This window comes from Citrus sinensis, chromosome 3, assembly GCF_022201045.2.
Source record: "Citrus sinensis cultivar Valencia sweet orange chromosome 3, DVS_A1.0, whole genome shotgun sequence".
NCBI classification, from domain to species: Eukaryota; Viridiplantae; Streptophyta; class Magnoliopsida; order Sapindales; family Rutaceae; genus Citrus; species Citrus sinensis.
Window position 1 is genome coordinate 11,917,093 of NC_068558.1, and position 16,669 is coordinate 11,933,761.

Consider the following 16,669-nt stretch of genomic DNA (forward strand, 5'->3'; position numbering starts at 1 on the left):
TCCGTTTAGTGGTCTATCAGCAAAGTAAAACATAGCAATTTTTAGCGCATCGGTGTCATCCATAGTCTTAAAGTCTAAGTTCATAAATCTTTCCTCGAACTGGCCAAGATTTATATCGATTCCTACCTCCAAAGTACTTCTTAAGTAACCTATGCATTGTTTTATACTTCGTCAGGACGACATTTTTGCCATAGCAAAGTCCCGTTACAAGGCACCACTCTCCAATCGATAGCCATATCAAATGGTCGCCAACTTGAAACCATAACTCATTCTATTCATTTCCAGCGCCATGGGACACTTGCCGAAGCAATATATTGTGCACAATTGCGCCACTGAACGGATATCTTCGGCACTGTAGGAAATGCCCAAATATATTATCTTTGAACAGTTGCAACTGTTGCTTTGTTAATTTTTCCCGGATGACATTAACAACGACATCTAATTTACACATACTCGTGATACGCCCGGGAAAGTGATCAGCATAAGGTATCTTCATCATTCCTCGTTCTTTCGTCGGTCCAGGTGAGTTATGCAATGCTATTTTTTATTTTCCCATTTATCTAGTACAAGTTAAAAGTATTATATGTTAATAAATTATGAACAAAAGCAAAAAAAAAAAAAGGCAGCACCAAACAATGAGCTGTCTTGTGGTGCGACGGGGATGCGACAGGCACCAAGAGCTGCGCCAAGCGCGCAGGCTAGCACGCGTCTCGCGCGCGGCATGCGCATCTCGTGGGCGAGGCCGCGCCTGTCGCCCGCGAGATGCGCGCGGCACGCTCATCCGAAATGCGCGTGGCATACCCATCCGTGCGCGCTGGATGAGCGTGTCGTGTGCATCTCGCTTGCGACAAGCGCGGCCTCACGTGAGGGGGATGCGCATCTCGCGTGCGTCAGGCGCAGCCTCGCGCGCACGAGATGAGCATCTCGAGTGCGCGAGATGAGCATCTCGCGTGCGACAGCCGCGGCCTCGCGCTCCCCTTCACTTCCCTTTCCCTTCCCTTTCTCTTCCCTTCCCTTTCCCACATACATCTCACCCACCACTGCCATTAAACACCAACAACAACAACAACAACCCAAATAACAACAACAACAACAACCCAAATAACAACAACAACAACAACAAGAACAACAACAGCCCAAACAACAACAACAACAACAACATCAACAACAACAACAACAACAACGATAATAACAACTCACCTAGGGTTTCCAATTTTTGTCTTTGATTTTGGAGATCTCCGAAGATTTTCAACGTGATTTAGCTTGTTTCAGCCGCCGACAACTTCCTCCGCTGCCGATCTATGCCGCCGACGATGTATACAGGATTCCGGTGATGAGATTTTGGTGAAAAGGGGAGGAATTTGCTTGAGGGAAACGTGAGAATGCTGAGGGCAATTTCGTCCACAATTTGGTGATTTGACTAATGTTCATAGAAAAAAATTGAGGGGGTTAAAGTTGAAAAATGCTTAATTTTTTTTGCTCTTTTTGTAAATTTCCCTGGACTTAACTGTTTGGTGGTAAATAATAAAAACTATGAAGAAAATGGTTCCATGAAAGAAAGCAATTTAAATCACTTCTAAGCCAAGTAGATTTCAACAAATGAGGAAATAAATTAATAATGTAAAAGGTAGAATATAGATGAAGATGACGCCCCTGAGCTTATACAATAAAAGCCCTTCACCAATACCAAAATAATTAAACTGTTATAGGTATGAATAACAAATTACACTCAAATTCGATTTTGGGGTCAATGCCATGGCGACCTTCATCAACAAGAGCCAAACTTAACATTTCGGTACAAAACAGATCATCTGGCTTCAGCCACAATGCCTGATTTGCAGATTAGAATGAAAAAGCAAATCAATGATCCATATAATGTAGCGAGATTAGAGTTGTCTCTTCAACAGTGGATGACTACGATAGACAGTAAGCTTATTGCACATAAAGGAAACAGCAAGAGCACTTTTTAGTTTACCTTGTGATAATATGTAATGGCCGCAGAGAAGTTATCCTGCACAAGAGACCCAAAAGAAACAAATTCGCCACCATAGACTCTAGCAGTTTTTTTAACGCAACGGTGAAGATCTGACAATAGTTTTTTAAACCCTAAGCTACAAATATTAGATGCATCCAATAAACTAGTATTTGCTAACAAATACTACTTAGATCAATTTGCTAACTACTCCTCACATCAGCAGAATATTCATAGGCACACAAGTTTTCATTGAAAAATGAATTAATAATAAATCCACCATACCTGCAAATGGTAAGTGTAAGCAAGACCTGCATAGGTGCTCAAACTTATATTGTGCTCAAACTTCTATTCGACAACGTCAGCGCTCGCTCGTAACTGGATATTGCCTCGTGATATATCCTGAAACATGATAGATTCTAGAATCAGGTTCAATAAACAATAAGTCAAATGTATGTTTATAGATTAGCAATACTAGAAATAAACCTAAATCCACCGCCTACTAAGAAGGAAAAAAGCAAAAACATGAAAAAAAAAGTACTCTTCCATAAAGAGAAAAATATATAAACGGGTAGCATATGAAGTAGCCAGTAGAGAGTAGACCAATCCATAATCCGGCATATCCTTATTTAAACTATTTGCATCAAGTCCTTTTAGGAAGTGCTACAGACAACTTCTACGGCTCCTAGTAGTCTCTCGAGCTTATTGGGCAAAGCTGATCATAAGCAGCCATGACGGTATAAGGAAGGTTATACTTCTTTCTTATATCTTCATGCTGCTCACAATCTCAGACGATGCAAACTGAAAAATCTTACATTATTACCCTATGCTGGAATCCCTAAAATAAAATGCATTTATCAAGATAAAGATGATCCTCTACTTGAAAATTTAGCCAAAAAAAAAAAAAACAAATCTAGATATCTGAATGATATTTCATGTAAAATTCAACAAAAACACAATAAAATAAAGGATAAATATCTTGAGTAGGCAATAGAACAAGAAAATGCAAGTGAGACAACCTATTCCAATAAATTTAAACATACTTTAACTTTCTGTAAGCATGTGCAAGATTCACCACGGTTGGTTTCCACATTTCACTTAAAGAGGACGGAATGTGCGCCAAGGTCTTTTCAAACCACCACACATTTCAAATAATTGCTGGTCAAACTGATGATTGGGAACTCATACAAAAGCCATAACATATAACAATAAAAAGAGCACAATTCCTGAAAGGCACCGTTTGGGATTGAATTGGACAACTATAGCTTAAAAACTAAAGCACTAAAATATTTGGTAAACACCAGCTGTTGTAGTTTGAAAGTTAACTTGATTTGATTTTACACTTGTATGATGAAAACTTTATTATATCTTTACTAATTTTGTCAAAATTATTATTTAAAAATTATATTTACTACAAGCTATTAACTTTTATTTAATAGTTGCAGCTTTTTTCCACAACACCTGTAGCTTAAAAGCTATAACACCTCAACACCAAACAAGACCTAAGTTTAAATCAACTAGAATTTCATATACTTAAGTAATAATATTATTAAAAATGAAACACTAATAAGGTAAATGGATCAACAGAAAACAGCAACTCAAGTGAACCAAACATCTTTCATGTGGTAAGCAACAACACCAAGTTCATTATATACAAGTGGATCTGATGGGCATATGGTCTTTGCCTGCATGAAAAACTGGAGAAAGGGCAGCTAATCAGAAATTCAACAATATATTCAAAGAATTATGACTAAGAGATTTGGGTAAAGAAGACATTATTTTGACAACAAAGGAAAATGGACGATATGACCAAAATTCTAATTACACAGGTCTCAGAATCATGAATAAAGATTGTGATTAGCATCTATTAGAAGTTGTCACAATTAAACAAAGAGGAAAGAAGTCGTATTCACATTAAATCCAAAGAGGAAAATGAAACCCCCAAGACAACATCAACTAGCAAATCGTATAGACCAACATCTGAATATCCAACAATCAGACTTCATATTGCAAACAAACAACCTCTTAAGAGTTCTCATTGAAATCTAAAGAGAAAAATGAAAGGCAGCCTATATTTAGAAGAAAGTAATACACCTGTTCGGCAAGCTTAAAGCTGTGAGTTCGCATGTACTCCATTCCAATATACAAAGTTGGTAAATGGCACCTGGAATAAGAGACCATCAAGATTCAACCTGTAAAAAGACAATTCATAGTGATAAGAGTACTCCCACAACACAATGCATACCATCACTAAACAATAAACAATGAAATTCATTGATCTTTACGACCATAAAACTACTATGACAGTGTGGTTTATTATCACAATAGAAAGACATTACAACAATGCCTTGGGTTGATTTAAGACTATGTTTAATCAACTTACAACATTTCTCAGGAAGAAATATGGAGATCAAATGCAAAGCATTCATCAAAAGTTTATATTGGTAAAACAGTTTATTAATATTAAATCAAAGGAGAAAAAAAAATCTTGGTTGATAACCCATGAAACCCAATTTTTTTAGTGGTAGCGCACTTGAAACAGATTAAGCTGAAGCAACAGAAATTTCATGGATTACATGAAACCTAATAGAAACTTGAGGGACCAAAAAAATTTTTTACCCACATGATTATACACCCAAAGCACACTGTTCTTCAAATTAAACAAGAATTGAATAATATCAAGATGAGCAAAATCAACCAAACCCTACCCTTAAGATATCTTTCAGAGACCAAGAAAGTAAAAAAAAAAAGCCAAAAATGAAATTCTAAAAGTGTTCTGAAACTTGCTCAAAAGCAAGTTAGTGGCTTTGTCCTTGTCCTCATTGCATGAATATGCTGATCCAAGGAAAAGAAAATCAGGAAGGTATAGAAATGAATAAATAATGCTAAAAATTACCCTGGAAACAAACAAGCAGCAGTGCGATAACCCAACATTGCTTGGTCACCCTCTTCTTGAGCAGCAAAAGCATTTCCATAACCTATCCAAGCGGGGGCGAATGTCCCATCAAGATTTGTAGCCTTGCTGTGGTGAATAGAGCCAACAAGAAATTAAATTTCACTAAATAACATTTCAAACCTCATATGAAATCCACAAAGGATATATTTAACAACAGCGACAAATTAACAATGCGTTTACTTGTTTTGAGTATTGTTAAAAAATGAGTCTTGTCTTTTGACAAGTGTGTGTGTCTTGTCTTTTGACAAGTAAATTCTGGTCTCCTTTTGTTATTTCTCTACTGTCTACGGATTCGATCCTTTTCTTTCTTTAATCCATGGCCAACACAAGTAATACTTCGAAATCTGAGATGAGCAACATCTGTGCGCGCCTGCAACTTGACGAGGAGGAGGAGGGTGGTTTGATTGTGGCTGGAGAGGAGATTGATGATCCTGGGGATATCCGTCTTGATTCCAAATTCTGCCTTGTGGGAAGATTTCTCACGAACAAAGTAGTGAACTTTATTGCCATGAAAAATACTATGGCTTCGTTATGGCGTCCTGGGCGTGGTGTTTGTATTAAGGATTTATCTCCCACGCTTTTTCTCTTCCAGTTCTTTCATGAAATTGATGTGAGGAGGGTTCTTGAATCTGGTCCCTGGACCTTTGATCAGCATATTCTTATAATTCGGAGACTTGGGGTAGACGAACAACCGCAGAATATCCCTCTTTTCCACACATATTTCTGGGTTCAAGTGTATAATCTGCCTCTTGGATTTCAGTCCGAGAAAATATTACAGAGTATTGGCAACTTTATTGGTGAATTTTTGGCATCTGATGAACATAATCTTACAGGAGTATGGCGTAATTACATGAGGCTGAGGGTTTCGATTGATGTTAGGAAACCCCTTAAACGACGAATGCGCCTCAAAAGAGCGGGTGGGGAGTGGTTATGGGTAGACTTCAAGTATGAGCGACTGCACAATTTTTGTTTTATCTGTGGCATTTTAGGACACACTAATAAAAATTGCCCCTCAATATATGAAACTGATGCTACCCCTGTTATTAAACCTTATGGCCCTTGGATGAAGGCTCCCAATCGGAGAAGCTCGATGAACACCGGTGACCGTTGGCTCAGATCAGGAGTGTTAGAGATAGATGAGGTGAAATTTGGTAATCCCTCAACTTACGCTGTTGAAATGGCAGTTGACTTGGAAAATGGCGTGAATCATGGGACAGCTGGTCACGGAGACCTTGGGAAGGAAAGTGCTCAAGTCACAATGAATTCTAATATTCTTGTAACAGGCTGTAAGTCAATGCGTGTAGATGGAATTGACGAGGAACTAATAGCTAATCATTCGATGCTTGTGAAGGAAACTGATGTGGAGTATAATTCTGCATTAATTTTAGTTGATGCAAAACGGAGAAGATCAGGAGGTGGGCCTCCTATCAACTTGAATTTAGAAGAGCATGCTGATACTGAGATAATGGAGATGAGTGAGCACTCAAAAAATAGACCAGCGGTGGGCCCTGTATTCTAGGCCCACCGACACCAATGAGTTGTTTAAGTTGGAACTGTCGTAGGTTGGGCCAACCACGGTCAGTTCAAGCTCTTGTTGAGTTGGTCCAGAATAAAAGACCGGATTTTATTTTCTTGATTGAGACATTGTGTTACAGAGATAAGTTAGAAAGCATCAAAATTAGATTAGGTTTTGAGGGTCTGTTTGTGGTGGATAGAAAGGGCCGTAGTGGTGGGCTTGCTATGTTCTGGAAAAATAGTTTTAAAGTTAATTTATTGAAGTTTGGGTGTAATTTTATAGACTTTGCAGTTGAGGATAGTGAAAGGGGCAACTAGAGACTTACTGGTTTCTACGGGTTTCCCGAGTCATTTCGCAGACATGATTCTTGGAATCTTTTCCGGTATTTAGCTTCTACTTCGTCGTTACCATGGGTCTGTCTAGGGGACTTCAATGACCTCCTCAATTTCTCAGAGAAGCACGGCTCTCATGCTCACCCGCAGTGGAAGATAAATGGTTTCAGGGCTGCACTTTCTGATTCGGGCCTCATTGATTTGGGTATGGATGGTTACCAGTTCACGTGGGAAAGGTCACGGGGCACTGAAGCTTGGGTTGAAGAACAGTTAGATCGAGCCCTTGCAAATTCCGCTTGGGTGAATCTTTTCCCGCAAGTGAAGGTTCTGTGTCTTGAAGCTTCGAGTTCAGATCACCTCCCTATCTTTTTGGATGTGTCTCCTGTGGTTTTGAGACGACGGTCTATGAAGTTTCGTTTTGAGAACTCATGGTTTAGAGATCCAGATTGTGCTAATATTGTTGAGAAGAGTTGGTCTATGGTGGGTGGGCTTCCTATTCTCAGTAAAATCTCGGCTTGCAGCTTAGATTTAGTTCGGTGGGGCTATCATCGTACTCGGGATTTCAAAGCTCAAATTAAGGAGTGTAAGGATAAAATGCATCAGCTTAGGGGCAAGCGTGATGCAGTTAGCTTGGCTGATTTTATTGAAGCTCGAGATAGATACAATGAGCTCTTGCATAGCCACGAAGTTTATTGGAAGCAGCGTTCGAAGACGTTTTGGCTTCGAGATGGGGATTCAAATTCAAAGTATTTCCATGCCATGGCCTCGTCAAGGAAGCGTAAGAATACCTTAATCAAGCTTCGCAATCAAGAGGGGCAATGGTGTACTAATCCTGCGGATGTAAATAATTTAATTTGTGAGTATTTCACAACTTTATTTACTGCTAGGATTTGTTCCTATGATGATGTGCTTAATTGTGTGGAATCTAAAATTACTGATGCACAAAATCAATCTCTTTTGGAACCTTTTACTGCTGAAGATGTTCAATCTGCCGTGTTTGATATGCACCCTGATAAATCCCCTGGTCCTGATGGAATGAACCCAACATTTTACCAAAAGTTTTGGAATGTAGTGGGTACTGATATTACTGAGGCGTGTCTTAGGTTCATTCGGGATTGTTCTTTCCCTGAGGGTCTTAATGAGACTTCTATTGTCTTTATTCCTAAGAAGAAACAGATAGAATTTTTAACTGATGTTCGACCAATTTCCTTATGCAATGTCCTCTATAAAATTGTAGCCAAGATGCTTGCTAACCGTATGAAGATGGTTTTAGGATCGATAATTTCCGATTCACAGAGTGCTTTTGTTCCAGGCAGAGCTATTGCTGATAATGTTTTAATCTCGGCTGAGATAATGCACTTTCTCAAACGGAAACGTCAAGGAAAAGAGGGGATTGCTGCATTAAAGATTGACATGTCCAAGGCTTATGATCGGATTGAGTGGGGGTTTTTTAAATCGATTTTACTGAAGTTGGGCTTTGATGTTGTTTGGGTGAATCTTATTATGCTCTGTGTCACTACAGTTACCTATAAGATTACCCGGGGAGAGTTGGAGCTAGGCCCTATCGTGCCAAGTCGAGGTCTTAGACAAGGAGAACTGCTATAGCCATATCTGTTTATCATCTGTGCAGAGGGGCTGAGTTTGCTGATAAATCACTATGAGAGGGCCGGGATGATCCATGGGGCTCGAGTTGCTAGAGGTGCTCCTTTGGTTTCTCACTTCTTTTTTGCTGATGACTGTTTTCTTTTCTTTAAAGCTACTGTCCAGGAGGCTCATCTGGTAAAAAAGGTTTTGGCAACTTATGAAGCAGCTTCGGGGCAGCAAGTGAACTACAATAAATCCTTAATTTCTTTCAGTAGGAATGTGGCAGACGATACTGTTCATAATATATGTCAACAGCTTGGAGTTGTAGCTACTACAGACCATGGTACCTATCTTGGATTACCATCTTATGTTGGGCGCAAGAAGATAGACATTTTCCGATATATAAAGGATAAAGTTTGGCAGAGAATTCAAGGGTGGTCAGAAACTCCTCTCTAGAGCTGGAAAGGAAATCTTAATTAAAACTGTGGCACATGCCATACCTAATTATGCTATGCAAGTTTACCTCCTCCCTCTCGACCTATGCCGGGAACTTGAAAGGATGCTGAATTCTTTTTGGTGGGGCAGTAAAAGATATGGTAGTGGTGGAATTAGGTGGATGCAGTGGGGCAGACTTTGTAAGCCCAAATCTTATGGTGGTATTGGATTTAAACACATCCACAACTTTAATGTTGCTATGCTAGGGAGACAAGGCTGGAGGTTAATTACAAATCCATCTTCGCTGGTGGGCAGATTGTTTAAAGCACGGTATTATCCTAATGCAGACTTCACTCAAGCAAAGATGGGAAGTAATCCGAGTTTTGTATGGAGATCGATTTTGGCTGCTCAGAAGATTTTAATCCAAGGGAGTCGTGTCCAAGTTGGAAGTGGACAGAGCATTACTATTGGCTCGGTTCCTTGGTTGCCTGATCAGGAGAGTGGCTTTATTACAACTAATCTTCCAGCGACGTTAGCATCAGCTCCTGTGAGTAGTCTTATGATTCCTGATCACCGAAGGTGGGATTATGACCTTGTAAAGGATGTGTGTAATAGAAGAGATCGAGACTGCATTCTCCAAATTCCTCTTAGCTCTCGGAGGGATTGTGATACTTGGTATTGGTTCCCCGACGCAAAAGGAGTTTACACTGTTCGGAGTTGTTATAAGTGGATGGATATTATATCGGAACCGCCTGACAGTGGAGTTTGGAATAAGATTTGGAAGCTGGCTGTGCCCGCCAAAATCAAGAATTTTCTTTGGAGAGCTGTGGCAAATGTGGTTCCTACTGCTGATAACCTTCTCAGTCGTCGAGTTGAGGTACACCCTTATTGTTCTATCTGTAATGCATCTCTTGAGACAATTTATCATGTCTTAGTTGATTGTCCTTTTGCCAAACAATGCTGGATGGTTTCTTTGGTTGGTTTTGCTGGAAATTTTGTTACTTTTGGAGCTTGGTTGGATGCTCTATTTACTCGGTGTAGTATTGAGGATAGTTGTCTTGCTGCAATGGTTTGTTGGGGTCTTTGGCAAAATCGGAATACTAAAGTTTGGAGGCATGTAGTAGGCAGAGTGCCTCAAGTGCTCAATAAAGCTGGTCAAGACTTGTTCCAGTGGCAAAGGGCTCGTCAACTGAGTCACTTTACTCAGATGCCAGCAGATTTAACTCTTGGCTCTTTTTGTTGGAAACACCCTCGCGTTGGATGGTTTAAATGCAATGTGGACGCTGCCACTTCCCGTGCTACTACTAGGATTAGCTACGGCACAGTTATCCGGTCTTCTGAGGGTCAATTTCTTGCTGCAAAATGTGGATCTTTGGTTGGCAATTTTGCAGCCCGTGAGGCAGAGGCTTTGGGTGTGCGGGAGGTCTTGAGTTGGCTTAAGAACACCCAGTTTTTTCCTATTATTATTGAGACTGATTGTTTACAAGTGTTTAATGTGTTGATTGATTCCAAGGACTATCAGAATGGATTTGGCCTTATTATTTCGGATTGTAGAGCCTTGGCTCATAGCTTAAAAGAGGTGACTTTCTCTTTTGTAAGGAGATCTGTGAATACCGCTGCCCATGTTGTGGCTAAGGTGGGGTGTTCTTTGTCAGGTCCGGGTGAATGGAGACATGTTCCACCACCCTGGTTATTTTCTCATTTGTCTGTTTAATGAATTTCTTCCTTTCTTCAAAAAATAAAAACAATGCGTTTACTTCCCATGAATCAAAATGAGCAGGAGTTGAAATGGGATGGAATTTGGAACCAAAATAAGAAATGAGAATCATAATAAATTGTTTACTATCGAATTAGCTGAATTTCATTTATGCATTTATTTTATTTCGTAGTCAGATTAGATTATTGAAAGTTATCATGATGCCCTTAGTTAAAATTATATATATTTCACTAACAAAATAAATAAATATATACATGTTTATTATAATATTGAGCGTAATACTATAATTTTCATTATTATTATTATTATTATTATTATTATTAATACTACTACTATTGTTATCATTAAATTTTGTTATTATTATTATTACTACTATTACTATTATTATTAGTTATTTATTTACATAAGGTAAAAAAGAAATATTTATTATTATTATTATTATTACTACTACTAATGTTATCATTAAATTTTTTTTATTATTATTATAACTATTACTACTACTACTACTACTATTATTAATTATTTATTTATATAAGATAAAAAAAATATTTAATTTTCTTTAAGAATAAAAGTGTTAATTTTCCCATTTTCATTCCCACCTCTCTCATGGCAATGGGATTCCAGTACCTCATTTCCAAACTTGTGGGCTCCACCCAAAATCAATCCTCATTTCTTCATGTTTTTAGCAAGTAAACACAATCAATCATTCCCATTCTCCATTCCAATTCTCCAATTCGAGAATTAAATGCGCTCTAAAACTTTTGCGAGGTGGAGCAAGTTCCAATTTTTTCCTTGTGAAAGGGAAATAGTAACAATAATAATAATAAAGAAGAAGAATCAAGCCAAAAAAAGAAAAAGACAAAAATCTTCCCTAACCCAAAAACCATACAATTGAAAATATTATAATCAAGGTAATCAATATTATTGAAGTCCACAAATATTAAACTGCATATATACAATGCATCAGACAGAAAAAAGGCTTTTCAACTTTTTGACAATTACAGAGCCAAGAACACTGTGTGAAGAGAATATTTCTGAAATCTAGTATCGCTGGTTGACAGAATAATAAGCCCTCTAAAAGATCAGTATTGTTTTTCAGACTGTGTGAGAAGGATGGGCTCGAATGGACACTGTCACATCTTTCTTTTTCAATTTCTCTGAATTTGGCTTCTACAACATTCTCTTTGTCATACTGCATAAAACAAAGGGAGACAGGAAAGAAGGAAAGAAATTGTTCACTGCACTCGAACACAGCAAAAAGAATCAACATCACGAAAACATATGGGAAACTTATTATTGAAATGGTTACATTTGGAAGAGCATATGAATTTGCACACAGTTCACCTTTTTTATCAAACATGAGTAGAATGAACAAAGCCATCCATCTTCAAAACCAAATTCCAATGATGAAAGTAAACTTGTTTCTGAAATTCAACAGCAAATCCAATAATTTAAAGTATTAGCCTATTATAACATGTTCCATGAAAAATCCAATGCTAGTTGAACACAGCCAAAGAAATTTTTACCAAAATTAAATTTATATCAACATGTTTGTGTGTGACTATAATTTCATTTATGTGTGTGTGTGTGCGCGTGTGCGCGTGCACACTTATGTAAGAACTATAATTCAAAATGTAAACATTTTCATAATCCACTTCTCTCAGATGAAAGAAACAGATGACTAGGAAAAAACTACATCATTACCTTGCTCGCATGTTAGCATGTGATTTTCTATAAGGCATTCCAAAGCCTGAAAAAGAAATCAAGGTACAGCCATAAAAAAAATCATAAAGAATGAGAATCGATATATCTTATAAGGAACATCCAAATGAGACATCTATGTGATCAGCAGAGGTCAAATTAAAGAAAAGGATTAAAATTCTATTTACAAAAAAAAAAAAGGGACAAGCCTAGCTCAAAAAATCTAGCCCTCTTTTGAGTAATTTTCTAATCCTTGAGAAGGCAACAGTTTCCACAGGTTGTAATATTTTGCATAGAAAGTCATGTCTGAAATTTATGCAGCCACAAAATTCAAGGTAAGGAGTTTTTGAGAACGGGACGCTCCCCCCACCAGCTTATCCCTAGGGGGAAAGGAAAAAAAAAACATTGATAGCGTGTCATGCATACCTCACAGCACAAAGGATCAGCTATGATTGCTGCTTTGTACCTTAAATCATTATGAAAAAATATAGTAAGCCTTTGTATGAACTATAGCGTTTTAGTTCAACATAACTGAGAGAATAGAGAAAAAGGAATTGAACAGAATAGAGCAGATATACTGACAAATGAAAAACCAAAGAGAAGCTAATTAAGGTTATAAAACAATACCATAATAGTTACTAAAGAAAAAGAGTTGAGGGAAGAACCTAACTTACTGAAATACATGCAAGCTTTCAATCAGATAACAAAATGAGGCCACTAATTCAGACAGCATACAACTCTAAAACAAATATCCAGGTGTGTAGGTAACCACATGGAGTGAAGCATAGCTGATCTGTCAATTGAATCTTGTTACATTTGATTTAAAACCACCTTTCTGTACTATTAGTTTTAACCTTCTAAAAATGCTGCACATGAAAGTTAGTAATGGAACAAGATAAAGAGGAAGCAAATAAGTTCCTCTGTTGTTAGAGCTGAATTTAGTAATGAGGTATTGCAGCTAAAATCATCGAGATACAAGTAGGAAGTGTGAACCAATAGAAGACCAGAATTGTGGTTGGAAGCAAAAACAATTCAGGATACAAAAAAAAAAAAAAAGACAATCTCCTTCATGTGGCTGTTAATTTGGCAATCAACCTCTTTGAAAAAGCAGATCAGAACTAATAGCCTTATTGAACTAAACCATCCCAGCATATACTACCATTCCTCTGTCACCAAATGGACTCCAGAAGACATGGGATGTTAACATTTTAAACTGTCTTATCAAAATTATACATTGATTTAATCAAGGAGAGTTTTCTAGACTACCCAATCTATATATAGATAATTCTTAAAGTAGTATCTAAACAAACTCCTTGGCTATTAAACACATATATCAAACATTCATGCATTCAAACAAAATCTGCTCAGTAATGAAATTGAAGATAAATTTACTTATGCCCAACTTAAACAAGTTTATAACAATGTTCAAAATTCTCCCATTAAAACAATAAAGTCATTTCCTTTCTTTAACAGTACGTTAAATTACTACACCTAAGTTACTATAACAGAAGACCGTTAGACAGTATAAGTTGGTATCATTTTGACTGAAAAACTAAGGGAAAATAACCATAAAGCATTTTACAATTAAGCAGAGTGATTTTCATGTAAATTCATTGCAAGAAACTAACCACAGCCGAGCTTGGGCACAATTTCCCAAGGCTTCATATGCTTTGCCTCTCAAAAAGCATATAGCTGAAGAGATCTGTAATAGAAAAAAGAAATATTGGGTCAAGTATACAACAAATGTGCAACAAATTAAAAAATAAAAGGCCAGATAAAATGAGATTACAAACAAAAACTTACATTGATTTCTCCGTCTTCCCCATCTTTATCTAAGTACATGACATTGATATCCTTTGTGTCATAAACATTACCATCTTCATCAACCTTAGCATCACCGAGCATCGACAAACACTAGTCCCACTCCTTCAGTTCCTCCTAATTATACAAAGGACAGACCAGAAATAAATAAGTAAAAGAAAAACTACCCAGTTGTATAAACAAATAAACATTCAAGAAAAAATTGATCAAAATCATTCAGCTCAAAGTCGATAATTTCTCCTTAATTGCTCAAAATCTAGTTTTCATTTTCTTAAAACACACAACACATGCAAATTTGCTAGAGCAATTCAATTTCCAAATATTTTTCATTGAAATTCTTTTGTTCTAAAATAAAACGAACACGAATTTCAAGTTAAAATTTTCAAAATTTCCCTTTTTCATAACATTAAAAAAAAACTAAAAACGCAAAAAGCACAAATCCCAAAATCTGAAAGTCAAATTTTCTAATGCAATCAAAAAACAGAACTTTACCTGACACTTACCAGCCAAGTAACGAAATCGGAGGTCACGGGGCACAATTTTTGAGGCGTTAAGGAGGTGAAATGGACGGCGGTAGTGGCGGCCAAGGAACAGAGCCTGAGCCTGCATGTACACGCCAGTAGGGTCATTGGTCAAAGCGGCGATTTTATCGGCGAAGAAAATGGCCGACGAGTACAAATGCTTACTCACACAGTCGCGAACCAATCCTCGAAGTTTCTCTATTTCTTCTTTTTTTTCATTATGAAATTGGAGATCTAAGGGAATGTTTGGTTCTCGAGAAAGTGACTTCGTTAAGAGGGAAAAATGAGGGTTTTGTTTGGAATGGGGGGTTTTGGAGAGTGAAGGGAACGACCGAGAGAGTGTGATTGAGCGGGAGCTGGTTTTGTTGAATTTATATTTGGGCTAGGCCCATGGACCGTTTTTTATTTTTTTTTTATAGATTAGAGGGTTTTAAATAAAACTAACAAAATAGGTCATTAAGCCACTCATATTGTGTCAATTTTGTGTTAAATTTATGTTGGTTAAAACACGACTTATTTAATAGTCATGTTAAAATATTAAAACTTGAACTTGATACGAAAAATAAAATGTTAAAATATTAAAACTTGAACTCGATACGAAAAATAAAATAGTAACTTGATACGCTCTTTTAATAATTAGGTAGTTGTGTCATCTAACATGATATAACCTAAAAATTCACTGAATACCTATTTAAATTCTAACACGATTTACATCAAATACTACACACTCATTTGATGCAAATACAACATGTATGAACCATTGAAGTTTTAAATCTATCAAGAATTTTACAAAATAGAACATCAAATATATGTTCATCTAGAATCATGACCAAATTTTGAGTTTTAATGATAAGATTCAATAAATTAATTTAGAATTGAAAATATAAGTATATTTTAATGCAAATATGAATTAGTTTGGGTTAACTATTTAATAATCACGTCATTGACCAAGTAAATGCATTGAAAAATTGAATTCTAGCCTGACACGGGAAACAATTGGGTTGACTTAGACCAAATTCATTTAATAATCATGTCAATTTTCATGATAGATACATATTTATTCATGTTGTATTTGTATAGAGTAAACCAGTCATGTTAAATTTTTTCAGCTTTAATTTTATTTCATCAGAAAATGACTACTTATTATTAGACCAGTGTTTAACAAACATTGTTATGATTCGACCAAATACCCTTATTTATTAAGCATTTCATCATTATCAAATTTTCATGGATTTTTGTAATTAAATGTACCACTTAGAAAAATAGTAAAATATTAGTACATGGAGTGAGCTAAGTAAAGTATCGTCGAGTAAGTCGAATAAATTGTTTTAGTAGTCAATTAAGTATAACTAAATCACCTACGCTCAAGTAAGTCGAGTATTGTTGAATACTCAAGTAAATCTAGTGGTGAAGTTAGAGCATCTCCAAAAAAATCTTCAAATAAGATTTTATTACTTATTTGAAGAGTTACATCAGTATTTAAGACTTCAAAAGATACTCTAATTAAGATTTTTCAAATAAGAAATAATTCTCTCTCTTTAATTTGTAGAGTTACTTTCTCTCTCTTCAATTTATATTTTATTACTTTTTATTGGAGAGAGAGAGAGAGAGAAATGCTTTAATTACCATTTATTTTTCCTTTGAAAAAATATTTATTTGATTAAAATAATATTAACTTATTTCTATTTAAAGAGTCTTTTGGAGAATAACATATTTTTTCACTCTCCTTTTTACCACATAGGTAAGCAAATAAATATTTGAAGAGTAAAATTAATAGAACTTTTTGGAGATACTCTTAGGATTTTGGTTTTGGGGCCTAATGAAGAAACTATATACTTGAGTAGGCTACAGTGTTAGCCTAAAGGGCTACCCATAATGTAATTTTGATGATAACAAACATGTGTTAAGTGATTTAATAAATATTGTATTTCACATTTTTACTAGTTTTTTAAGGATAATATTTATGCAAGTGAATCAAGTTCAAGACACTCAACGGACAACGGCAAAATCAAGAATAAAGTTTAGAGCTCAACGGACAAATTATTGTGACAAATTCTTGTAAAATCGGTATGATTTAATTGATATATGATTTAGCATTTGAGAAACTCAAGAGT

At 36.4% G+C, this 16,669-nt stretch overlaps 2 protein-coding genes across 13 annotated transcripts in view; both read right to left on the minus strand.

Annotated features, from left to right (window-relative positions):
* The window catches only part of LOC102622244 (uncharacterized), a 48,548-nt gene that overhangs the window by 17,232 nt on the left and 14,647 nt on the right, over window positions 1-16,669 (minus strand). The window lies entirely within an intron of this gene.
* Window positions 2,381-14,944, minus strand: LOC102623327 (anaphase-promoting complex subunit 6-like). 12 transcript variants are annotated; one of them, XM_052436874.1, is made up of 8 exons: window positions 14,527-14,941; window positions 14,088-14,151; window positions 13,842-13,915; window positions 12,888-13,006; window positions 12,640-12,679; window positions 12,217-12,262; window positions 11,857-11,936; window positions 11,365-11,704 (listed from the first exon to the last, which is right to left on the minus strand). In XM_052436874.1, exons 4-8 carry the CDS (start codon window positions 12,944-12,946, stop codon window positions 11,453-11,455), a joined length of 477 nt encoding a protein of 158 aa, XP_052292834.1. In that variant the 5' UTR covers window positions 12,947-13,006; window positions 13,842-13,915; window positions 14,088-14,151; window positions 14,527-14,941; the 3' UTR covers window positions 11,365-11,452. The 12 variants fall into 12 exon arrangements, with proteins under 12 accessions (XP_052292836.1, XP_052292835.1, XP_052292834.1 ...); XM_052436873.1 differs by having other exon boundaries at window positions 14,017-14,151; XM_052436870.1 differs by having other exon boundaries at window positions 12,888-13,079; window positions 14,527-14,940.